This window comes from Stenella coeruleoalba (genome assembly GCF_951394435.1).
Source record: "Stenella coeruleoalba genome assembly, chromosome: 16".
Classification (NCBI taxonomy): domain Eukaryota; kingdom Metazoa; phylum Chordata; class Mammalia; order Artiodactyla; family Delphinidae; genus Stenella; species Stenella coeruleoalba.
Window position 1 is genome coordinate 59,677,937 of NC_137162.1, and position 26,411 is coordinate 59,704,347.

Consider the following 26,411-nt stretch of genomic DNA (forward strand, 5'->3'; position numbering starts at 1 on the left):
GTTTAAATACTGTCAGCACATAAAGCTTAAACGTCTTTCCATGTTCATGTGGCTGTTTTTCTTAGCAATGTGAAAGCCAATTTTATACAAGCCTTCAAAAAAAGACTTTTGTGATGGAACATGTTCAACCATATTTTGGTATTTTCAAAATATGAAACTTCTACTTACAAAAAAAAATTCAAACTGTAGGATATATTTTTAAAATGGAAAAATAAAATGGTGTTTCAGCTTTCCCAACTTCACATTTGGGTTGATGAGAACTCTGCCCACATTAAAACACTGTGGCTTTCTCTTCTATCATTTTTCATGATTTCATTACTTTCATTTCTTTTTTGTTTTCAAGTTTTTAAAAGTTGGAATGAAAGACAGTGGTGGGGTATGTTTATGTCCTCAATATAGTGATGACAATAAATATAGAATCTCCAACTGTATATGAGCAGCCATTAATAATAAAACATGATTTAAAAAGTCCACCCTTTCCCACAAAATTATTTTAAAAGTAACAGGAAAAATTCTAGAATAAAAAGAACCCTTACAAATTAATACTAAAAAGACAGTTCATTTTTTTAAATGGGCAAAAAGTTTGGGCACTTCATCAAAGAAAATATTTGAATGGTTAATGAGTACATTAACAGATGCCCAACATCTTGGTCATCAGTGAAATGCAAATTAAAACCACAATGAAATAATACTACAAATCCACTACCATGTCTATAATCAAGAAGACTGACCATACCAAGTGTTGGGGAGGATACGGGGAAACTGGAACACTTAAACACTGCTGGTAGGAATGCAAAGTGGGACAGCCACTTTGGAAAACAATTCTGCAGTTTCTTAAAAAGTTAAGCACATGATGAAAGAAACTGAAGACCACACAAACAGTTGGAAAGATATACTGTGTTCTTGGATTGGAAGAATCAATATTGTTAAAATGACCACACTACTCAAGGCTGTGTACAGATTTAATGCAATCCCTGTCAAATTACCAATGGCATTTTTCACAGAACTGGAACAAAAAATTTTTTAAGTTTGTATGGAAACACAAAAGACCCTGAATAGCCAAAACAATCTTGAGAAAGAAGAACGGAGCTGGAGGAGTCATGCTCCCTGACTTCAGACCATACTACGAAGCTACAGTCATCAAAACAGTATGGTACTGGCACAAAAACAGACACATAGATCAATGGAACAGGACAGAAGGCCCAGAAATAAACCCACGCACTTACGGTCAATTAATCTATGACAAAGGAGGCAAGGGCTTCTCTGGTGGCGCAGTGGTTGAGAGTCTGCCTGCCGATGCAGGGGACACGGGTTCGTGCCCCAGTCCAGGAAGATCCCACATGCCGTGGAGTGGCTGGGCCCGTGAGCCATGGCCGCTGAGCCTGTGCGTCCGGAGCCTGTGCTCCACAACGGGAGAGGCCACAACAGTGAGAGGCCCATGTACCGCAAAAAAAAAAAAAAAGGAGGCAAGAATACAATGGAGAAAAGAAAGTCTCTTCAATAAGTGATGCTGGGAAAACTGGGCAGCTACATGTAAAAGAATGAAATCAGAAGATTCTCCAACACCATATACAAAAATAAACTAAAAATGGATTAAAAACCTAAATGTGAGACTGGATACTATAAAACTCCTAGAGGTAAACATAAGCAGAACACTCTTTGACATAAATCACAGCAATAATTTTTGGCTCTGTCTCCTAGAGTAATAGAAACAAAAGCAAAAATAAACAAATGGGACCTAATTAAACTTAAAAGGTTTTGCACAGCAAAGGAAACCATAAACAAAATGAAAAGATAACATACAGAGTGGGAGAAAATATTTGCAAATGAATTGACTGACAAGGGCTTACTTTCCAAAATATACAGTTTGTACAGCTCAATACTAAAAAAAACCCAACCCAATAAAAAAAATGGGCAGAAGACCTAAATAGACATTTCTCCAAAGGAGACATACAGATGGCCAAGAGGCACATGGAAAGATGTTCAACATCACTAATTATTAGAGAAATGCAAATCAAAACTACAATGAGGTACCACCTAACACCAGTCAGAATGGCCATCAACAAAAAGTCTACATACGCTGGAAAGGGTGTGGAGAAAAGGGAACCCTCCTACACTGTTGGTGGAAATGTAAATTGATGTAGTCACTACGAGAAAAGTATGCAGGTTCCTTAAAAAACTAAAGATAGAGTTACCATATGATCCAGCAATCCCACTCCTGGGCATATATATGGAAAAGACAAAAACTCTAATTTGAAAAGATACATGCATCCCAATGTTCACAGCAGCACTATTTACAATAGCCAAGACATGGAACCAATCTAAATGTTCATCGACAGATGAATGGATAAAGAAGTGGTATATATATACAATGGAAATAATGCCATTTGCAGCAATATGGATGGACCTAGAGATTATCATACTAAGTGAAGTAAGTCAGACAGAGAGACAAATATTATATGATATCATTCATATGTGCAATCTAAAAAAAAATACAAATGAACTTATTTACAAAACAGAAATAGACTCACAGACATAGAGAACAAACTTATGGTTACCCAAAGGAAAAGGGGGGTAAGGATAAATTGGGAATTTGGTATTAAGAGATACACACTATGGTATATAAAATAGTTAAAAAACAAGGACGTACTGTATAGCACAGGGAACTATATTAAATATCTTGTAATAATATATAATGGGAAAAAAATCTGAAAAAGAATATATATATGTGTGTAAACTGAATCACTTTGTTGTACACCTGAAACATTATAAATCAACTGTACTTCAATTAAAAAATATTACGCACATACTTACCGTATGACTCAGTCATTCTACTCCTAAGCATCTACCCAAGAGATATGAAAACATATATCCATACAGGATATGTAAAAGAAGCTAGATGCAAACGACTACATATTGAGTGAGTCATTTATATGACATTTTTAGAAAAGGTTTAACTACAGAGAGAAAAAGCAGACTAGTGTTTGCCTCAGGTTTAGGGTAGGAGCAGGGATTGGCTGCAAAACAGGAACAAGAGAACTTTTAGGGGTGAAGGAAATAGTCTAAAGCTGGATTGTTATTATGCTTGCATGATGATAGGTGAATTTTATGATATATAAAATATACATCAATAAAGTTTTTTAAAAAAGGAATGGGATGAAAACCAAAGGAAAAACTGGGGCATATATCCAGTTCCCCAAACCATCCACAGACTTAACTTAGGTTAAGAATTTATATATATTATCTATATTTGGGTTAGTTAAACAGATGATTGTTTATTATTAAACAGGAATTTCAATAACTGTTCAATGCTAAAATTATTTGTCCTCAAACAATTTTTGTAAGGAAATCTTACATTTTTTGTTAACTACACAAAAGACACAGCTTTCTACCGCAATTCCCAATACAAGGCTAATTGAGTAACATTACATTTCTGGATAGAGAAATGAAGGCAACAGAGAGACTATTTTTCTTGCTCTTACTCTAGCTTACCTACAGTGAAGACGTGTCCTGGTTTACCATATTTAAAATTGTCAGGACAACTCTGGGTGTCCTCTTTTTACTCTCAAAAGTGTCCTGGGTCGAGTGAGAAATAATACAGTCAACCTGTCTATAACAGAATTACTTTCATCATTAATCCTTAATTTTCATTACCATGAAGGGGAACTCCTGAAAGATTTGAAAGACCTTAAATAAGCTACAAGCCATACAATCATAAAAATTTCAGTTAGTCATTTTACAATTGAGGATATGGGGCACAGAAAAATTAAAACAAGAAGCCCCAAACCACATTTTTTTGATTAGGGGTCTTTAACACTACCACAGCACTTTTTATAGAATAAGAGTTTCTGGGAACTTCCCTGGTAGAGCTGCGGTTAAGACTCTGAGCTCCCAATGCAGGGGGCCTGGGTTTGATCCCTGGTCAGGGAACTAGATCCCACATGCATATTGCAACTAAGAGTTTGCATGCCACAACTAAGGAGCCCACGAGCCGCAACTAAGGAGCACACGTGCCACAACTAAAAGAGCCGGTGAGCTGCAACTAAGGAGCCCACCGGCCTCAACTAAGGAGCCCACGTGCTGCAACTAAGAAGCACATGTGCTGCAACTAAAGGAGCCAGCAAGCTGCAACTAAGAAGCCCGCCTACTGCAACTAAGACCCGGTGCAACCAAATAAATAAATTAAATAAATAAATATATATATATATATTAAAAAAGAAAAGAATAAGAGCTTCTGATGGGTAAGTACTATTTCTGTAGGCAAAGTACATTTTTCTCTTGGAGGTGGTAATTATTACTATCTCCGTTTCACACATGAGGAAGGAGGTTTTAAGAAGTGCATTACTTTGCCTAAGGTTAAAAGGTGGTTAAGTTGTGGAATTGGGATGCAAACCTTGATTCCAAAGCTTGACACTTAACCTCTAAGCCTAATGCCTCTCATGAAAGGGAACACGGGCTTGGGTACAGGGATGTGCATGTGCACCTGTGTGCAGTGTAGCCAAAGCAGTTCTTGAGTTGAGGTTCATGAGACTAGGGATTCCATGAGCTGGTTTGAGAGCCTGTATCATTAAGAAATTATATATAACATTTCCTATGTGTATATAAAAATATTTTTTTTCGAGAGAGAATCTAGAGCTTTCACCAGATCCTCAAAAATATTTATGACACAAGAAAAATTAAGAACCTTTTAGATTGCTTTGGTAGGGAGGTTAAACTTTTAAGATAACCTATATATTTTACATATCGGATATCAGTCATATCTAGATTTTTTTTTTTTTTTTTTTTTTTTTTTTTGCGGTACGCGGGCCTCTCACCGTTGTGGCCTCTCCCGTTGCGGAGCACAGGCTCCGGACGCGCAGGCTCAGCGGCCATGGCTCACGTGCCCGGCCGCTCCGCGGCATGTGGGATCCTCCCGGACCGGGGCATGAACCCATGTCCCCTGCATCGGCAGGCGGACTCTCAACCACTGCGCCACCAGGGAAGCCTCTAGAAGATTTTGTCAAACAACAAAACTAACAAGCAAGTATCGAGAGGCAGTATATATTAGGTATATATATTATATACTAGGTATGTAAATATCACAATTATATAATGTGGTATTTTAGATTTTGTATTTAAAAAAAAAGGTCAAAAAAAAAAAAAAAAGGGTCAAGCTCTCACTTGCTATAGAATATGACCCAGTAGTCATAACAAGAAGCAATGAATGATGGTAGAGATGTTTACTACTGGTGGCTAAATTCTGTTGAAGTAGCTGTGTATTAAGCAGAGTTTTCATATATGCTATACCAGCCTAAGGTAAGATTAATTTAGAAGTACAACATAAGAAAGGTATATAATTTGGGAGTAGTAAGGACACTGAGTTGCATTAAATCAAATCATTTTCTGCTTCTGTTTCTTGATAATGAACACGAGTTGATCTTCTTAAGAAGGGCAATAGTATTGGTAGGAATTTTGAGAGCATCTCTTTCTTTTTTTTCTTTTTTAAGTATGTATCCTTTTACCTCTGTAAAAATATTGTCTTCAACCCCTGACACAACATAGAGGCAACATACTAGCATTTTTGTCCTGGGATAACATTCAGCCAGATACCCCAGTACAACTGTACATTGTTACATTACTGAAAGGCTTCTATACAGATTGTTATTAGGATAATAGTAACTGTATTACATGGTAAAATTCCTAATAAAAATTTCAGTATGAATTCATTAGTTCAAATTATTTGCCACTGAATGTAATAACAACTACTGGCACAAGTGTCCTGTTGTAGTGTGACTTAGTTGCCACTGAATATATATAACTTAATGAATATATATAAATACTGACACTGAATATTTAACAGTTTTTGACAACATTATAAAAATAAGAAATTTTTAAATGAATTGCTGCTAGTTCAGCAAAAGCTGAGAGGATTTAGCACTATGAACAATATTTTTATATTGGAGAAATTCTCTCTTTATTGAAACTATCCAATGATGTAATCCTGCAGTGGCAATGGAGGACAGTAATAAGACCTTGAAGTGGTGCTGGTATAGATGTGGACAGCCCCCATTTGGCTGTTTAATGGGCCAAGACAGTTCTAAGGGCAAGAGTGATACCCACCTACTGCTTTTTAATTTATATACTAATATCACTTTATCAACTCTCTATGTCTCTAAGAGATAGGAAAAAGAAAGCCAGCTACCATTTTTCATTGTTTTGATTCTGGCCTATTTTTCCTTTTAACCTTTCCATACTACAAATGAGTAATCAAAAATGGATACTTCCTCCAAGTTCAGGGAATATGAGCACACTGTCTGTGTATTCCAATAACTAAACAGCTTTGGGACAGGTTCTGATAACACTGCAAATAGCTACACTGATTAAATACAGGGGATCCTAGGAGTTTCAAATGGTTCATCTGAGGTTTCTTCAACTTCAGGTGTCCTTGTAAATTTGCAGGATGCTCCTTCAATGGTTGCTATGCCTATGAATTAATGTTTATAAGGTTGAAGTTAGAGTTCTATCACACTAAACTTCACAAAGAGAAAATATATTTAACAGTCAACCCTAAGCAAACAGTCTAAACTGTAAATGTGTAATGCTAGGTAAAAGAAATGACAAGAAGAGTTATAAACTTATCTCCTCCACTACTGTAAATAAAATCAAAGCTTAGATCCTCTTGCCAATTTGCATCATCATGGACTTTTCCAAAGGACTGTGGTCCCCAAGCATCTTTTTTCAATTTTTTCTCACAACAGAGAAGAGTATTACAGCCCTGAGCGTAAGGGAAGAAAAAGACAAGAAAGGACAGGAGGTTTCAGACTTTGAATTGCTTCTGTCTAGGCTCTGATACCCTGAAGGAGCTGGAGTGTTTGATCATTATCCATAGTATGAAGACTCAATGGTTAGGAAATGCCAAAGGTGGTCCTTCTGCGATCTTCACATTAACTATGTTCCCAGTTTTAAAACATAAATGGAAAGAGTAGACAGTATTATTCCATGATCTATGAAAACTTAAGTCTATTAATTTTTCTTCCTGATTTCTCTTCTAAATTTACTATATCCTCATTCAAATTTTATTTCTCTTCTTTAGTCCCCCCCAACACATTCTCCCTCTGACTCCAAGCCCATCTCAAGTGAAAGAGTATGGTTTATAAATCTATATGTCAGTTTGAGAATGGGAAACAGTTAAAGAAAAAAAAGCATTGGACATAAAAATGGATTTGCCAAAACTCACCATCAGAGGGCACAACAGTACTGCAATAAACAACTCCGCTAGGCCAAGAAGAGAGCCTCTGGTGCACCTAGAAAATACATAAAGACACATCCATTGTCAGTACACAACAACAAATGTTATATGCACATGTGTATGTATATAATAAATAATAGCTTTTTAATTATTTAAATAGTATGTATTCTTTGTAGAAAAATTTAAAAATACAGATAAAAGAAAAGTCTCTCAAACTCCTATCATCCTAAGATGATAGTGATGAACATTTTGGTTTATTTCAAGATAAACCAGTATTTCACCATAATTGTAATTTGCATTTTTTGTACTAAGAGTGATAATCTATACATGTTTTAATCTGAGTTACTTGTATTTGCTTTTCTATGCACTGAGTATTTACATCTTTTGCCATTTTAAAAATTTGGATCTTGGTCTTTGAATATTATTTTGTAGAAGTTCTTTAAATATTAAGAAAATTATCCCTTGGTCAACGAAATATGTCATAAAAATTTCCCTGTTTTTATTTTTGTTAATGGTGTTTTTGTATGCACACAATTTTCATGTTTTAAGAGTCAAACTTTTCAATCTTTTCTGTGTGGTTTAACGGTCCTGTGTCATATATCAGCAGCCTTCCCTACTTCGAGAATACTATAAAATTCTTCCATGGCTTCTAGTTTGATTTTTCAAGTTTAAATCTTTGATTTATTAGGAATTAATTTTAGTCAGTTAAGAAGCAGCAATCCAACTAACCTCTAATGATAACACAGCTAACCGTTATACTTAATAATTCATTTTCCCCTCTTATTTGAAATGCTACCTTGATAATTTTCCAAATACCTATATGAATTTGGATCTTTTTCTGTCCAAAGATCTATATGCTCATGTCGTAGTAGCCACACTGTTTTAAATATCCTAGCTTTATATTTTTACATCTGGCAGGGTGGGATAGTTTCCCTTATTACTTTCCTTTAAGAATTTTCCTGGCTATTTTTGCTTATTTGTAGCTCCATATGAACTTCAGAGTCAGTATTTCCAGTTACACACAGATACACACACACACACAATCAGCTTCAAAAATAACACAGCACTGTGATTAAGAGCATAGAATCTATAATCACTCCTGAGTTCAGATTCTGATTCTGTAACTTACTCTAACTGCAATCTTTGCAAGTTCATTAGCCTCTTTGTGCCTCAAGTTTCTTCACTGAAAAATGGACAAAACGTAATACTAGCACCTACCACATAAAGTCGCTGTGAGGACTAAATGATGAATACACATAAAGCACTTAGAACAGTGCCTGGCATAGAATAAGTATTCAATAAATGTTAGTTTTTTTGTTTGTTTGTTTGTTTTGAAGTTGAGATCTTATTAACTCAATGGATTAACATAAGGAAACTGACATCTATGTGATTTTTGAGTCTTTCTTAATCAAGAACCTTGTAAGCCTTTCTATTTTAGTCTTTGTGTTCCTGAGAAGCATTTTAAGGTTTTCTTTATTCAGATCTTATATGTCCCCTTTAATCTAATGTAATTCTTTTTGTACTAAGTCTTGTCCAATACTAGGATCATGACCCCTGAATTTTTCCTTTTAGTTTGCAAATGCCTGTTAATGCTCTGCCTGTCCTTTAATTTTATTATTTTTCCTGAGTTTTTTTGTTTTAGGAATGACTCTATAGTTTTTGTGATCTAATCTGGGATTCTTTTAACAGAAAAGTTTAGCCTGTTTATATTTATTAATATAATGTATATTTAATGTCCTTTCATCAAATTTTATGCTATAAAATTTTTATGTTTTTTGTTTTTATTGCTGCTCTTTCTTCTTAAAAATAGTTTACTAAATGGTCTATGTTTTAGTTAAACATGTACTTCTAATATTAATATGGAAAGTTTATTTTTATTTTTTTTGTATTAGTAGTCATTTTAGAGTAAGATCTAAGTTCTTTGAACTGCCTTTAAGGCCCAATATTATCTGATACCCTGTTATCTCTCTGACTTCACCTCCTACCATTTTGCCTCTCAATCATTCTGCTTTAGCCCCTAGGCTCTTTTCTGGTTTTTGTATGGACCAGCTATACTCTTGTTCCAGAATCTTTGCAATAGCTATTACCTCTACTTAGAATATTATTTCTCCAGAAAACTATCAAGCTCCCTCACTTCCTTCAAATCTTTGTTCACATTTCACTTTCTGAGTGAGGTCTACTCTACCCAACCCAATTAAAAATGGCAATTCCATCAGTTGGTACTCCTGATATATATATATGTATATATATATTTTTTCCATCTCTTATTATGAGCAATGATGAACTTATAGTTATGTGTCTTTTTCCCTCCCTTCTATTATCCAGTTTATTTATTATGTAACTTTTCTTGGTGTTTATCTATCTATATACCTCCCCCCAACCCCACATACTTCTTTTATTGAATTTATTGATTTTAGATGACATATTTTGACAGCGTGTTGAAAAACTGGGGTTTCTACCACTTTACATCATTTGTCCTGCACCCTTCCAACTTTCGTTAGAAAACTGTCAACATTGTCAAAATTTTAAACATTCATACTCTGCTCTGCAAAACCTAATCTTCACATTTGTTTTAATCTTAATTTTATAGATTGATGGACTCTAGGCTTACTACCAATACTTCAATTGTCGTTTTTCTTGGTTGGCTGAACTTCATCTTATAGAGGTAGGACTCATGAGAGCTAAATTCCCTAAAGCTTGGCATGTTAAAAAATATTTGTCTTTGCCTTTATATTGAATGATTATTTGGCTTGGCACAAGATTCCTAAATTAATCTTTCCTTGAGGACTTCGTGGGTAAAGTTTTAGTGTTGATTGCTGCTGTGGAGAAGTCTGAGGCCAGCCACTTATTTTGGAGAACCAAGCTCTCTGAGCTTTGCTGGGGATCTGCAACCATATCATAGGCATCCTCTTTTGGGGTCTTCTCACACACTCCCTTTACTAGATCTGGCAGCCGTTCTTCAGTATTGTGCTTTGGGATTGCAGAGATCTCTCTGGTCATACTGAAGATGGAGCTTGTATTTCTGTTTCTTATTCTCCTTTCTATTTCAAAGTGATTCCAAGAGAAGGAAGAAACTGCTACCACTACTGGGCCATTATTTCTTTAAGTGGTAACTTTTTAATATGGACTTTTTCAAACTTACACAGAAGTAGAGAACACAGTGTGATGAATTTCTTCCATTCACCCATCACCTGCTTCTATATTTACCAACATTTGGTCAAACCTGGTTCATCTATATGAACCAGGTCTTTTCCACAGAGTATCTTAAAGGAAATTCCAAACATCATATTGCTTTACCTGAAAATATTTCAGTATACATCTACTAGGCCATTTTAAAACAGGAAATCCTCTGTCCTCTATGATTTTACAGATTATCCTCAACATTAATAAAAGATGTGTATCTGGGGCAGAGAACTAAATAAATACATGGCTGTTTATGAATATTATTTGTTAGAATGCTATAGAACATGGGTTGGCAGGCCAGCCACCAGTTTTTGTAAATGAAGTTTTATTAGAACACAAACTCATTTATTTACTTACTATCTAGAGCTCATTCATCTACTTTGACACTACAACAGCAGAATTGAGTAGCTGTGTAGTTGCAGGAGAGTTGAGTAGCTGCAACAGAGACCATATGGCCCACAAAGCCCAAAATATTTACCATATGGCCCTTTAAGAAAATGTTTGCTGATCTTTGCTGTAGAACCCCTCTGTTGTTTTGAGATAATTCACTTTCCCACTTTCCCAAAGTCTTCCCAGTCACTTCTACAATGACATTGGCAATTACAAAATATTACTTAGTAAGTGTCCACAAACACACATAGGTCCTTTTCTTTCTTTAACCATTCTAACAGCCTATAGTCTAATAAGGCCAATGGGAACAAAAATGATTTTGCTCTTGCCTTTTTTCTTTGAAATATGGCAACAATAACAACAATAAACAAAAGCAAAACAAAGACAAAAAAATATAAGGAAAGGAATATAAGTGTTCAAGACCAAAGAGGCACTGGCATTCTAAATTGTATTCCATGACTCTCCTAGACTGAAATGTATTTTGTTGTTTAAATTGTATGTTCTTAATAAATCACAAGAAAATAGGAAGAGTTTAATAAATAATTGATGCTGAAGGTTTTAAAAATATGTCAAGAAAGTAAAAAAAGAAAAACATTCAGGCAAATGGCATGTATTATTCACATATTTAAACTTCATAGGCAGAGAACAAGATTAAGGTTAAGAAAGTAAATATTCAGAATGAGCAGAAATCATCAGAGAAAGCGTAAACCTCTAGGCAATCAATGCCAACTGAATAAGGTGATTTGGTGCCTACTCAGTCCCTTGAAAAGAAAATACAAGTTTATACTTTTGGTATGAGATAGTCCACATCTTTGATAAGTAGCTTGAGAACCTCTAGGAAAAACAGGGATTCGAGTGAAGTAAAGGAAAGTATTAACAACTGCCCTGGTATTACAACCATTACCCTTAAATCTTAACCCCAGGAGAAGAAAAATGCTAGCATTATCAAGTTAAGAGTCAAGTTAAGAGTACAAAGTTAAGAGTACAAAGAGTACAAAGAGTACAAGTTAAGAGTACAAAGCACTGTAACTTTATTTTCCCAAGTCATAAGATTCAAGATAATTTTAAAAATCAAACTTTATTATTATAAAAAGACATTCCATGACCCCAGAGCAAATTATTAAATTCAAGTCAAAACTAACTTTAAAATCCTTTAGTTCTATCATAAATTATGCAATTTCCCCTACACACACCATTCACTGTTCAGAAGAGCAAACTCAGCAATGTATTCCTGCCAGCAACTTGGGAAGACTGTCAAGTCTAAATAACCTGTCAATACCCTGCAAATATTCACAGCCAGTTAGACATTAAACCAGAGGCGGGGAAATAGAAAAAAATAGAGAAAAAAAGAAAGAGGAAAAAGGTATTTCCTTATCAACCCAGTTCCCTTTATTTACGAAAATCTTGGGACCTAATTTTATTAGGAAACAAATATCTGTTACCTATGTTAAACTGTATAAAAAATACTACATTAATTATGTCAAAAAGCTTTAGACGGAATAATTATATATACTTGTCCATGGCTAAAACCTTGTTATAAATAGCCTTACTATATCATGAGTTTAGATGTCAAATGATATTCCCATTACATTTCCCGTAGTATAACAAGGAATGCTTATAAGAATGGATCCTTTCAATACATGTTCCAAAAGTTTCTCTTCTTTAAGACCAGGGTACCCAGGTTTCAACAACTTTGCCAAACTTACCTTTAGAATCCAGTGCTTACAAGCATACTAGGATTAACAGTGTAAAACTATTTCAGGTGTTCTAAAGCAAGACACACCTATAACAGCTTCTACAATTTGGCATCAGTTTTATCTGTACCCTTGACGTAATAAAACTGTTGAAGCATTACATCGGCAATAATTTTTCACTACTTCAACTCTACAAACATACTAAAATAAGCACCGTGACTTCAAACCCGCAAGATATAGGAGATTTGCAGTTAGAAGAGTTGGGGCCAGCTGAAATCTTGAATTTCAACCCCAAAGTCTCAGTTTCCCCAGCTGTTAAATTAAAGACAGCAATGACAACAAAACTGACTATTTCACAAGGCTGATTTCATTTAAGGATAAGTGACAGTATAAATGGGACAACATGTGAATGACCAACATCCTACCAAAATTTAAGATATTCAGAAATATAAACTCAAAACAGGGACTTCCTTGGAGGTCCAGTGGTCTCCACTGCAGGGAGCACGAGTTCGATCCCTGGTCTGGGAACTAAGATCCTGCATGCCGCGGGGCACAGCCAAAAAAAAAAAAAACCCCAAAACTCAAAACAAATCAATCTCTTTAAGGGCCTCTTATTAAAAAGAATTTAGTAAGTTTAACACATTTCAAAAGCCAAAACTATCTCTAAACAAAGAGATATTATACAATATAAACACCATGTGATGTTAAAGTTAGAAACCTGAAGGTTTAAATGAGAATCTCTTCAGAAAGCACTGTAAAAAACACTTAAAGGGTTAGACTACCTACAGGGCATATTTTATTCTTCTTTCAATAACTCACCAAGGAAACAAAGTTCCTGATACAGTTTAAGTGTGAGTTAAATTATATAATACAGTTTAATATTGGAAAATTATTTTCTCCTTGAATATATTATTTTAAATGGTTCCTACATTTTATTATAACATTGGCAACATTTCCCCCTTAGAATATATTGTGACTTCATAATGGAAGTCATGATTCAATTTATATACCTTTGATTTTCAAGAGAATTTCACATCTACAAAACAAGGCAATATGAAGGACTTTCATTGTATCTTTCAATATCAGTTTTCTAATTAGGAAATCAAATCTAGTTCCCAAATTATCAATAAGGTATTTAAAAAGTAATACTTGTTCAACAACTCACAGTGCTCTGAGGATCAAACGTACACAAAGACATATGTATATAATAGCATACATGTATATAAAAGCATACAAAGCCAAGACCTTAGCCACAAAATCTTCACTGCTGATCTAACAACAGACTAAAATAATCAGAGCATTTAAACCTTAACCATAACTAGCTGTATATCATATCATTTAACATAATATAAATTCACATAAAGGTCATTTTAAAATCCAAGTAAATACAAATAGCTATCCATTTAATAGTATCAAGAAATGCTCATTAAAGCAAATTCTCTTAAATTAGGTTTTGAAATCAATATCTAGGCTCTAAGATTGAAAATATTACCAATATTTCTAGTATATCACTACTTATTAAGTTAATTTGGTATAAATTCATTGATAAACAATGTTTCTATTTAAGATTTTGATATTACCCCAAAATTACAACCTATCGTTTATACTGCATAAGAACTAGAGTCCAATATCTATTAAAATTTCATTGTGTAGTCGAAACCCCTAGTGTCTGAGGCAATTCTACACCTACGTTTGGAATGTCCTCACACCCTGATGGTTGCTACATTTTCCTTAATGGATGCACTTTTACTCTCTTGAGTCTCAGGACAGACACGTTAAAGATAGCAGTGCAGGGCTCCCCTGGTGGCGCAGTGGTTGGGAGTCCACCTGCCCATGCAGGGGACACGGGTTCATGCCCCGGTCTGGGAAGATCCTACATGCCGCGGAGAAGCTGGGCCCATGAGCCATGGCCGCTGAGCCTGCATGTCCGGAGCCTGTGCTCCGCAACGGGAGAGGCCACAACAGTGAGAGGCCCACGTACCGTGGAAAAAAAAAAAGATACCAGTGTAAGGCATTTCTGCTTTACTTCAGTGACAACCTGCCTTCCCCACTGTGAACTGGCAAGTTCTCTTCTATTTTGTTCCTTTCCTTCTATTTATTAAGAACCTATGCTCACTCACAAGAAAAGTAAAAATTGTGACCACTCTATATAATACTACCTGTTTTTTTATAACTATTATTTTACCCAACATTTTATCATGAAACTTCAAACAAACAGCAAAGTTGAATTTTACAGTCAACACCTTTTATACCTTTCACCTAGACTATATTATCATGTTATCTATCCATCCTTCTCTTTTATAGAATTCTGAATTCTCGTAGTTTCTTTAATCATTTTTAAAATATATTACATTCTCTAACTCCATTTCCTCTGCAACTTTCCTGCACTGCTCCTAGATTTTGTCCATACCTGTTTTCATTTGTCACACTGTATTCTAATTATGTTTGGATGCCTGCCTCCCCTTCAGAGCAATGATCACCTTGAAGACTGCCTTCATTTCTTTATATATTGGTACCCCACCCCCCTACACTAGGAGAAAGTAGAAGCTTAATTAATATTTACCTAATTGAGTTGTCTTCCTCCTTATACCTCACTATCATTGACATGTTTTATGACTTTGCCTTGTTATTTTACTGCTAAAACTACTCTGAGTAACAATGAAGTAATTATTACTTCTATAAGCATTTTGGGAGATATTCAGAGAACAAATTTCTTCATATATATGAAATGTCTTTTATTTTTAGTTGCTCCAGGTACAAATGTATTCCATGTTGTATTGAGATGGCACTAAGTATACTGCTAGTTATTCTTTTTTAAACAACAACAAAAAACCTAAATGCAAAATCCTTAACACCTAGCATTTGTACCTTTCAATAGTCATTTAGACAATTCAAAACAGCATACAGACTTAGATATAAAGGAATGAAATCAGAATGTAAACTACATGGGAGTGTGAACTCTCAGTATTTGTTAAATGAATAAAGGTAGCTGGTTTAAAAGATCTTTTTATTGAGAGTAAAAATGGAACTTCATTGGTTGTGCTTTTTGACTGACAGTTCAGTTTGACTATGGTTCTTTTCATCACCTGAATTAATATTTCCTTCCATAGTACCATTAAAGTCTGTGGAATCTCAGTATATAACAATATCGGGGAAATAGGTAGTTTCATCTATAAATTAATGTATTGGGATAAAACTCCCTTCTCTAAAGTGACATAAAAGTTAGGAAAACAAGAACTCTAAAAAAAAATTTTCTTTTGCAGGTTCTTATTAGTTATCTATTTTATACATATTAGTGTATATATGTCAATCCCAATCTCCCAAATCATCCCCCCACCACCCCCCACCCTGCTTTCCCCCCTTGGTGCCCATACGTTTGTTCTCTACATCTGTGTCTCTATTTCTGCCTTGCAAACCAGTTCATCTGTACCTTTTTTCTAGATTCCATATATATGCGTTAACATACGATATTTGAGGAAAACAAGAACTTTTAAAAGTATTTTATTTTGGCTTGATGATGAGTAAATAGGTATTAGTTATATTATTCTCTATACTTTATATAACCTACGTATTTTGTAGTTTTTTCTACTTTGCCAGTGTCCGGAGGCTATGAGATTTCTGTGCTGGTTCTAGATAACTGCTACTCAACATGTAGTTCATGGATCTGCAGCATCAGCATCAGATGAACGTGTTAGAAATGCAGATTCTCAGGCCCTACCTCAGACTTACTGATTCATTATTTGCATTTCAACGACATGACTAGGAAATTCACATGCACATTAAAGTCTGAGAAGCACGGCTGTAGTTCATCCAGATGAGATTACATTAGGGATACATTAGTTAGTTAGGTGTCTTAGTCTCTGACATTTTACCTTTCGCATTTATCAAGACCCCAACATAAGCAACAAGAGCTCATGGGGAGGCAACATAACATAAAAGAAAGAATATTGCATTAAAAGTTTGAAAAGCCAGATTCTAATCTCATCTCTGGTGTGTGACCTTGAACTTCAGTTCTTCTCATCTGTAAAATGAATGAGTTATACAACATACATTGTAAGGCCCTTCCAACTCTGAAAGTCTATGAATATATGAAAATAAATACTAATAGGTATTTGCGGAAATGATTCAACTGTACGCGATATCTTACGAAATAGGGCTTACTTTTAATGCTACAGGGGCCTTGTCCATCAATTACTTTATATTTATTTAGGTTTGAAAATCAACCTCTATCTTTCATTTTCACACTTGGTTTCTGAAAGATGCATAGTGGTGAATAACTTAGGAAGTGGGTGGCTGCTATTAATAATTCCCCCACTCCTTCCTTTGTTCTTGAATGCTGATAAAACACAGGTAATAGACAGGATTCACGAAAAAGTAAAATCAGAGTCTGTATTTTGAACAAGAGCAGGAGAATACTTTTGTTCTTAGGAAAAACATGGCTGAAGCATTTAGAGCTGAAGGATTAGGATATATGACACTGTCAAATAAAGCAGAAAATAATAAATAATGGTATGCCTGTATACATATATACACGTGTGTGTAAAGAGAGAGAAATAAAGCAAATGTGGCCAAGTATTAATAATTGATGAATCTAGGTAAAAGGTGTAAGACTGTATATTGTAATCTCTCTGCAACTTTTCTGTAGGTTTGAAATTTTTTCCAAATAAAAGTTGAGAAAAAAATAATTAACATAAATATAATATTTACTGACCCCAAATATCTTGTTGTATTCTTCTCTCTTTTTTAAGGTATAGTGGATTTATTTATTTTTCTGAAACCTTTAAAATGCATGAGAAAAGCTAGGATGGAAGGGGAAAAAAAATCATTACATATAAAATTGCAGTAACTTATACTCCCATTTTGCTTCTATATTTTGTCTTTTAGTTACAGACTTGCTTAATTTTTTATTAGCTTAGGATAAAATAAAAGGGGAGAAAGAAGAGGTAGTGAGAAGTTGTGTCACATCTTCCTTACATTAATGAAGTAAACGATTTCAAGCCAAAAGCAGGCCTTCTGTGATTTTTTTTTTTTTTTTTTTTTTTTTTTGCATTACACGGGCCTCTCACTGCTGTGGCCTCTTCCGTTGTGGAGCACAGGCTCCGGACACATAGGCTCAGTGGCCATGGCTCGCGGGCCTAGCTGCTCCGTGGCATGTGGGATCCTCCCGGACCGGGGCACGAACCCGTGTCCCCTGCATCGGCAGGCGGACTCTCAACCACTGTGCCACCAGGGAAGCCCATTCTGTGATTTTTATTTTCACTCTAGCTTCAGCTAATAATGAAAAAGAACGTAGTTAACACTCACGAATATAAGTAACTACAGGCTCTTTTTATTCCTCTGCAATGAGAGGGACACAACAGCTGCTATAAAAATCACTCTCTACCCTCCCATGTATTGTGTAAGTGTAACAGACTTAAACCATGAGAAGAGCAAAACATAAAATGGGAAAGTAGCTATTTTGTTTCAGAATTCCTTTTTCGTTTCTTGTAAGTTATTGTACCTAATTAAAAACAAAATAAACGTGCTGCCTACATTTCTAACGTTAACTGTCCTGTGTAATTGTAAATCTCAATTTGGAATACAAGCAAAAGAATCATGCACTAGCTGACCGGTGTTCTTCCTTCATTCCTTCCAGAATTTATCCAACGGGAACACCATAAGAACAACAAATCCAGCTTCAACTAATTGGAAATTTTAAAACATTCATAAGTCTTATTTGTCTTTACCACTCTGGCCTCATATAGATGCACAGATTTTGGTTAACTTTCCTCCTTTTACTATCTTTAGTGAAGGGGATTTATTTTAATTTGTTTGATCTTTAAAAATATTCTTAACAAAGCTGTTCCAGGTTGTAACTTCAGATAATAAATACATTACTTAAAATTAATACAAAGGAATAATAGTCATTAAAGGTTTTAGTAAGTACAAAGGGTAAGAATAAATATGATAGTTAAGATGATTTTCATATAATTCAAAGCTGAAAACACTCAACCCAGAATGTTCCTCAGCCCACTCTGACTCCAGCTGACCTCTCCATCTGTTTAGGAATCACATGGGGGCCAATCTCTTAGCTAACAATTCTCTTTTTTCTTTCTTTTAAAAAAATTTTTATAGTTGATTTACAATGTTGTGTTTAAGTTCTGTTGCACAGCAAAGTGACTCAGTTATACATATATATATTCTTTTTCATATTCTTTTCCATTATGGTTTATCACAGGATATTGAAAAGCTCCCTACGCTATACAGTAGGACTGTGTTGTTTATCCATCCTATGTATAATAGTTTGTATATCCTAATCCCAAACTCCCAATCCTTCCCACCCCCACCCCCCTCCCCCTTGGCTACCACAAGTCTGTTCCCTATGTCTGTGAGTCTGTTTTTGTTTCTCAGATATGTTCATCTGTGTTGTATTTTAGATTCCACATATAAGCGATATCATATGGTATTTGTCTTTCTGACTTACTTCTCTTAGTATGATAATCTCTAGGTCCATCCATGTTGCTGCAAATGGCATTATTTCATTTTTAATTTTTAAAATGTTTTTAATTTTTGGTTGGGTCTTGGTTGCTACACGCAGGCTTTCTCTAGTGGTGGCGAGCAGGGGCTTATATTCATTGCGGTGTGAGGGCTTCTCATCGCAGTGTCTTGTTGCAGAGCACGGGCTCTAGGTGCATGGGCTTCAGTAGTTGTGGCTTGCGGGTCCTAGAGCACAGGCTCAGTAATTGTGGCGCACTGGCTTAGCTGCTCTGCGGCATGTGGGATTTTCTCGGACCAGGGCTCGAATCCGTGTCCCCTGCATTGGCAGGAGGATTCTTAACCACTGCGCCACCAGGGAAGCCCCCATTCTTTTTAATGGCTAAGTAATATTCCATTGTATATAAATACCACATCTTTTTTCTGTGTGGCTGCGTGGGGTCTTTGTTGCTGCGCGCAGGGGCTGCTCTTCGTTGTAGTGTACGGGCCTCTCATTGCAGTGGCTTCTCTTGTTGCAGAGCATGGGCTCTAGGCATGTGGGCTTTAGTAGTTGTAGCACACGGGCTCAGTAGTTGTGGCTCATGGGCTCTAGAGCGCAGGCTCAGTAGTTGTGGCGCGCAGGCTTAGTTGCTCCGTGGCATGTGGGATCTTCCCAGACCAGGGCTTGAACCTGCGTCCCTTACATTTGCAGGGGGATTCTCAACCACTGAGCCACCAGGGAAGCCCAAATAACACATTTTCTTTATCCATTCCTCTGTTGATGGACATTCAGGTTGTTTCCATGTCTTGGCTAACATGTGAATAGTGTGCTGTCTTAGCTAAAATTCTGGTCACAACTTTACGCAATTGAGACTGAGATTGAGAGACTAGCAGATCCTTATCTATATACAGAGAGAGGTCATTACCACTATCATTACCATCATCTTCATCATCTAAGCATGCACAAGGTCTAAGTTTTCAAATTATTTTATTTATCCTTCATCTGTTGTACAAAGAATTTGAGGTAACTACAATATAAACACACCATAAAATGGTGGTAAATTTTTTTAGAATTCTGAAATTGAAATTAAAAAAACCAGGACCAATAAAAATAAAAATATTAGAAAATAAAAATTGGGAGAAAAGAAGTTTTTTTTTTTTTTTGAGAAAAGAAGTTTTGATGTGGCCCATCAAAATCTTCAGTGAGGTCAAGACTTCCCTGCTGGCACAGTGGTTAAGACTCTATGCTTCCAATGCAGGGGGCCCAGATTTGATCCCTGGTAGGGAAACTAGATCCCACGTGCATGCTGCAACTAAGAGTTTGCATGTCACAACTAAGAAGTCCGCATGGGGCTTCCCTGGTGGCGCAGTGGTTGAGAGTCCGCCTACCAATGCAGGGGACGCGGGTTCGTGCCCTGGTCCAGGAAGATCCCACATGCCGCAGAGCGGCTGGGCCCGTGAGCCATGGCCGCTGAGCCTGCGCGTCCGGAGCCTGTGCTCCGCAACAGGAGACGCCACAACAGTGAGAGGCCCGCGTACCGCAAAAAAAAAAAAAAAAAAAAAAGTCCTCATGCTGCAACTAAGAGTCTGCATGCTTCAACGAAGATCCTGTGTGCTGCAACTACGACTCAGCGCGCCTAAATAAATAAATACTAAAAACAAAACCAAAAACCTTCAACAAGGCTAAATTAAGTTCCATACTTGGCTCTAAGTCTCTGCAGTAGCCAGAATAACACCCTTCCCTTGCCGCCCCACCCCCCCCCCCCCCCCCCCCCCACAAGATGTCCATGTCCCGATCTCTGGGTTTTGTGGGCATGTTACTTTGGCAAGGGAAAATTAAGGCTGCAGATGGGATTAAGGTTGCCAATAAACTGAGTTTACAATAGGGAGATTATCTGGATAGGACCAATGTTATCACAGGGACCTTCAAATAGAGGAAGGTGTGGCTATAGAGAACCAAAAAGATGTTAAGTGTGACAAAGACAAAGGACTCTCCCCAATGTTGCTAGAGGAAGAGGCCATGGCAAGGGTGTAGCCTCTGGAAGCTGGAAAAGGCAAGTAAACAGAGTCTCCCTTACAGCCTCCATAAAGGAACACAGACTTGCTGACACCTTGGTTTTAGCCCATTGAGACTTGTATTGGACTTCTAACCTATTGAACTACATAAGATAATACATTTATGTTGTTTTAAGTCACAAAGTTTGTTGTTATTTGTTAGAGAAACAATAAAAAACTATTACAGCCTCCTAGCCTCCAAGACAAAAAGGCGACATAATCAGTGATAATTCTCATTAATAGAAGGGACAAAGCATAGCAATTTGTCAGGAAAGGCAAATATTTTCTAGCACAAAGTTCTAAAAGAAATTTTTGATGCCGCGCTTGATATAGTAAGCTCTGAGTAATAATAGTGGATACAAGGATTCCCCCCAAATTCTGGATATTAAATAAGAAATTTCACAAGGTTGTTTCTTATATCACTTTTTGATAAAAGATGAGACTATCTTTATCATCTTAAAATACAACTGAGTAAAGGCAATCTTTGAGGGAGTAAAACAATACAAATCAAGTTGTTTGTTTTTTTTTGGCAAAGTCAGCTTGATTTCAAAAGATTATAATTTAGAACAGCATAAAATATTATGGACAATTAAGTGCAATAATTCATATAGTAAAGTTCATTTAGAATTAAGAGCTATTAATAGATCTATAAGTTGATAAATCTCAAGATTTAAAAATTATAGAAGGATAAGCAAATTAGAGTACTCTGTATGTTAAGTTTAAAAGAAACAAATATATACATACATATTATTGTTTTCCTTTTCACTATTTATATATAGTATACACAATAATATATTTAAATATTAACTATTAAAATAAATGGGAAAGATATCATTTTTATGGTAATACTCTCTGGGGAAAAAGGGTTTTGGAATTGGGGATGGGAACAAAGGTAGCATTAACTTTATTGTATTGTACTGTATATTTATTGTTTATTTTCTTAGTAAAAAAGATCTGATGCAGGGCTTCCCTGCTGGCTTGGTGGTTAAGAATCCACCTGCCAATGCAGGGGACATGGGTTCAAGCCCTGGTCCAGGAAGATGCCACATGCCACGGAGCAACTAAGCCCATGCGCCACAACTACTGAGCCTGCGCTCTAGGGCCCGCGAGCCACAACTACTGAGCCCACGTGCCACAACTACTGAAGCCCTCGTGCCTAGAGCCCGTGCTCCACAACAAGAGAAGCCACCGCAATGAGAAGCCTGCGCACCGCAACAGAGAAGCTCCACCTCACCGCAACTAGAGAAAAGCCCACATACAGCAACAAAGACCCAACACAGCCAAAAACGAAATAAATAAATTTATTTTAAAAAAAAAGATCTGATACAAATATATCAAAATATAAATATTTAGATTAAGTGTGAGTTTTACTGTATAATTCTCCATAATCTTCTGTGTTAAAAATTTCCAAATTATTAAAAAGAAAGAAAAAAAAAGAACAGTTTATCCTTTAAACAGTCTTTGACAAACACCATTTCTCCAGTTAGGCTTTCCATGGGAGCTGGAAAAAAGTTAGATTTTGTTTTCTGATAAAGGCCTGGACTTTATTTTAATGGAACCATACAGAATTTATTAATTTGAATTTGGCTTTTGTTTTCAACATTATATGTATTAGATTCATCCATGTTGTTGAGTATAGCAGTAGTTACTTCTTTTTCATCGTTGCATATCTATGTATCCATTATATAAATCCATTGAGTGAATATTCCAAAAGGGACATGTGGGCTATTTCCAGATTTGGCTAATAATGCTCTGATGAACATTCTTTACGTCTTTTGGTGCACTTATGTATGCACATCCTCTGAGTATATAGTTAGGAGTAGAATTGCTCAGTCACAGGATATGCATATGTTCAGTTTCAACAGATATAGCCAGTTTTGCAAAATAGCAGGTAACAACTTAGACACCTACTAGGTTAAAGCGTTCCAGATATTCCATATTCTTTTTTTTAAAATTTATTTTATTTATTTATTTATTTTTGGCTGTGTTGGGTCTTTGTTGCTGTGTGCAGGCTTTCTTTACTTGTGGTGAGCAGGGGCAACTCTTCGTTGCAATGCACAGGCTTCTCATTGCGGTGGCTTCTCTTGTTGCGGAGCACGGGCTCTAGGCCTACAGGCTTCAGTAGTTGCAGCATGTGGGCTCAGTAGTTGTGGCTCACGGGCTCTAGAGTGCAGGCTCAGTAGTGGTGGCGAACGGGCTTAGTTGCTCCACGCCATGTGGGATCTTCCCAGACCAGGGTTCGAACCCATGTCCCCTGCATTGGCAGGCAGATTCTTAACCACTGTGCCACCAGGGAAGCCCAACTCCACATTCTTGTGAATACTTGGTACTGTCAGTTTTGTTAAATTGTGGCCATTCTGGTAGGTGTGTATGTTATCTCCTAGTAGTTTTACTCCTTGATGATTAATGAGGTTGAGATCCTTTTCCCATATTTAGTGAACACTTAGATACCCTCTTGTGAGTATCCATTCAAGACTCTCACTCAGTTTTTTGTCAGATAACCTTTTTTTCTTATTGATTATTAAATTTCTTAGTATAGTTGGGATATGAGCCCTTTGTCAGATACACATATTGTTAGTATCTTTTCTCAGTCGGTAGCTTGCTGCTTCTCTCTTAATGGTATCTTGATGAACAAAAATTTTTAATGTTAATCCAATTAGCAATCTTTTCCTTTATCGTTAGTACTTATTGTATCTTATTTAAGATATGTTTTTCTACTCCAAGTTCATAAAGATATTCTGTGTTTTAACAAGCTTTATTATTTTACTTTTCACATTTATATCTATATTTTACCAGGAAGTTTTTTTTTTATCTGCTGTGAGGTGAAGCCAAGATTAAATTTATTTTTTCTATATGGCATCAAATTGACCCAGCACCATGTATTGAAAGGACCATCCTCTCTCCACTGAATTGAGATGGAGGATTTGCCATAATCAGGTGTGTGGATCTATCTCTGTGTTTTCTACTTTGTTCCATTTGTCTATTCATCTATTCTTGCACCAGTTCTACATTATCTTACTTACTATAGCTTTACTAAGTCTTAATATCTGATATTGTAAATCCTTCAATTTTGTTTTCTTAATGATAGTCTTGACTATTCTTAGCCCTCTGCATTTCCTTATACATTTTAAAATCAGCTTATTAATTCTCACAAAAATTTTTCCTGGGGTTTGTACTGGATACATAGTAATGAAATTGGCAAAAATTGAAGACAAAGAAAAATTATTGAAAGCAGCAAGGGAAAAACGACAAATAACATACAAGGGAACTCTCATAAGGTTAACAGCTGATTTCTCAGCAGAACCTCTACAAACCAGAAGGGAGTGGCATGATATACTTAAAGTGATGAAAGGGAAGAACCTACAACCCAGATTACTCTACCCAGCAAGGATCTGATTCAGATTCGATGGAGAAATCAAAAGCTTTACAGACAAGCAAAAGCTAAGAGAATTAGGCACAACCAAACCAGCTCTACAACAAATGCTAAAGGAACTTCTCTAAGTGGGAAACACAAGAGAAGAAAAGGACCTAAAAAACAAACCCAAAACAATTAAGAAAATGGTAATAGGAACATACATATTGATAATTACCTTAAACATGAATGGATTAAATGCTCCAACCAAAACACACAGGCTCGCTGAATGGATTAAAAAACAAGACCCATATATATGCTGTCTACAAGAGACCCACTTCAGACCTAGGGACACATACCGACTGAAAGTGAGGGGATGGAAAAAGATATTCCATGCAAATGGAAATCAAAAGAAAGCTAGAGAAGCAATACTCATATCAGATAAAATAGACTTTAAAATAAAGAATGTTACGAGAGACAAGAAAAGACACTACATAATGATCAAGGGATCAATCCAAGAAGAAGATATAACAATTATAAATATATATGCACCCAACATAGGAGCACCTCTATACATAACACAACTGCTAACAGCTATAAAAGAGGAAACCAACAGTAACACAATAATAGTGGGGGACTTTAACACCTCACTTACACCAATGGACAGATTATCAGGACAGAAAATTAATAAGGAAACAGAAGCTTTAAATGACACAATAGACCAGATAGATTTAATTGATATTTATAGGACATTCCATCCAAAAACAGCAGATTACACTTTCTTCTCAAGTGTGCATAGAACATTCTCCAGGATAGATCACATCTTGGGTCATAAATCAAGCCTCAGTAAATTTAAGAAAATTGAAATCATATTAAGCATCTTTCCTGACTACAATGCTATGAGATTAGAAATCAATTACAGGGGAAAAATCGTAAAAAACACAAACACATGGAGGTAAACAATACGTTACTAAATAACTAAGAGATCACTGAAGAAATCAAAAAATACCTAGAGACAAATGATAATGAAAACACAACGATCCAAAACCTATGGGATGCAGCAAAAGCAGTTCTAAGAGGGAAGTTTATAGATACAAGCCTACCTCAAGAAACAAGAAAAATCTCAAATAAATAATCTAACCTTACCCCTAAAGGAACTAGGGAAAGAAGAACAAACAAAACCCAAAGTTAGCAGAAAGAAAGAAATCATCAAGATCAGAGCAGAAATAAATGAAATAGAAACAAAGAAAACAATAGCAAAGATCAATAAAACTAAAAGCTGGTTCTTTGAGAAGATAAACAAAATTGATAAACCATTAGCCAGACTCGTCAAGAAAAAGAGGGAGAGGACTCAAATCAATAAAATTAGAAATGAAAAAGGAGAAGTTACAACAGACGTCGCAGAAATACAAAGCATCTTAAGAGACTACTACAAGCAACTCTATGTCAATAAAATGGACAACCTGGAAGAAATGGACAAATTCTTAGAAAGGTATAACCTTCCAAGACTGAACCAGGAAAAAACAGAAAATATGAACAGACCAATCACAAGCAATGAAATTGAAACTGTGATTAAAAATCTTCCAACAAACAAAAGTCCAGGACCAGATAGCTTCACAGGTGAATTCTATCAAACATTTAGAGAAGAGCTAACACCCATCCTTCTCAAACTCTTCCAAAAAATTGCAGAGGAAGGAGCACTCCCAAACTCATTCTATGAGGCCACCATCACCCTGATACCAAAACCAGACAAAGACACTACAAAGAAAGAAAATTATAGACCAATAACACTGATGAATACAGATGCAAAAATCCTCAACAAAATACTAGCAAACAGAATCCAACAACACATTAAAAGGATCATACACCATGATCAAGTGGGATTTATCCCAGGGATGCAAGGATTCTTCAATATATGGAAATCAATCAATGTGATACACCATACTAACAAATTGAAGAATAAAAACCGTATGATCATCTCATTAGATGCAAAAAAAGCTTCTGACAAAATTCAATACCCATTTATGATAAAGACTCTTCAGAAAGTGGGCATAGA

The 26,411-nt window shown here is 35.9% G+C and overlaps 1 protein-coding gene across 3 annotated transcripts in view; it reads right to left on the reverse strand.

Annotated features, from left to right (window-relative positions):
• The window catches only part of MCU (mitochondrial calcium uniporter), a 205,443-nt gene that overhangs the window by 36,959 nt on the left and 142,073 nt on the right, over positions 1-26,411 (reverse strand). For 2 of the 3 annotated variants that reach the window (XM_079899295.1, XM_079899294.1), the window contains exon 2: positions 7,217-7,283. In XM_079899295.1, the coding sequence (XP_079755421.1) occupies positions 7,217-7,283 (67 nt within the window). Of the gene's footprint in view, positions 1-4,814; positions 4,909-7,216; positions 7,284-26,411 lie in introns of those variants that run through there. The other variant, XM_079899296.1, reaches the window with a different exon arrangement.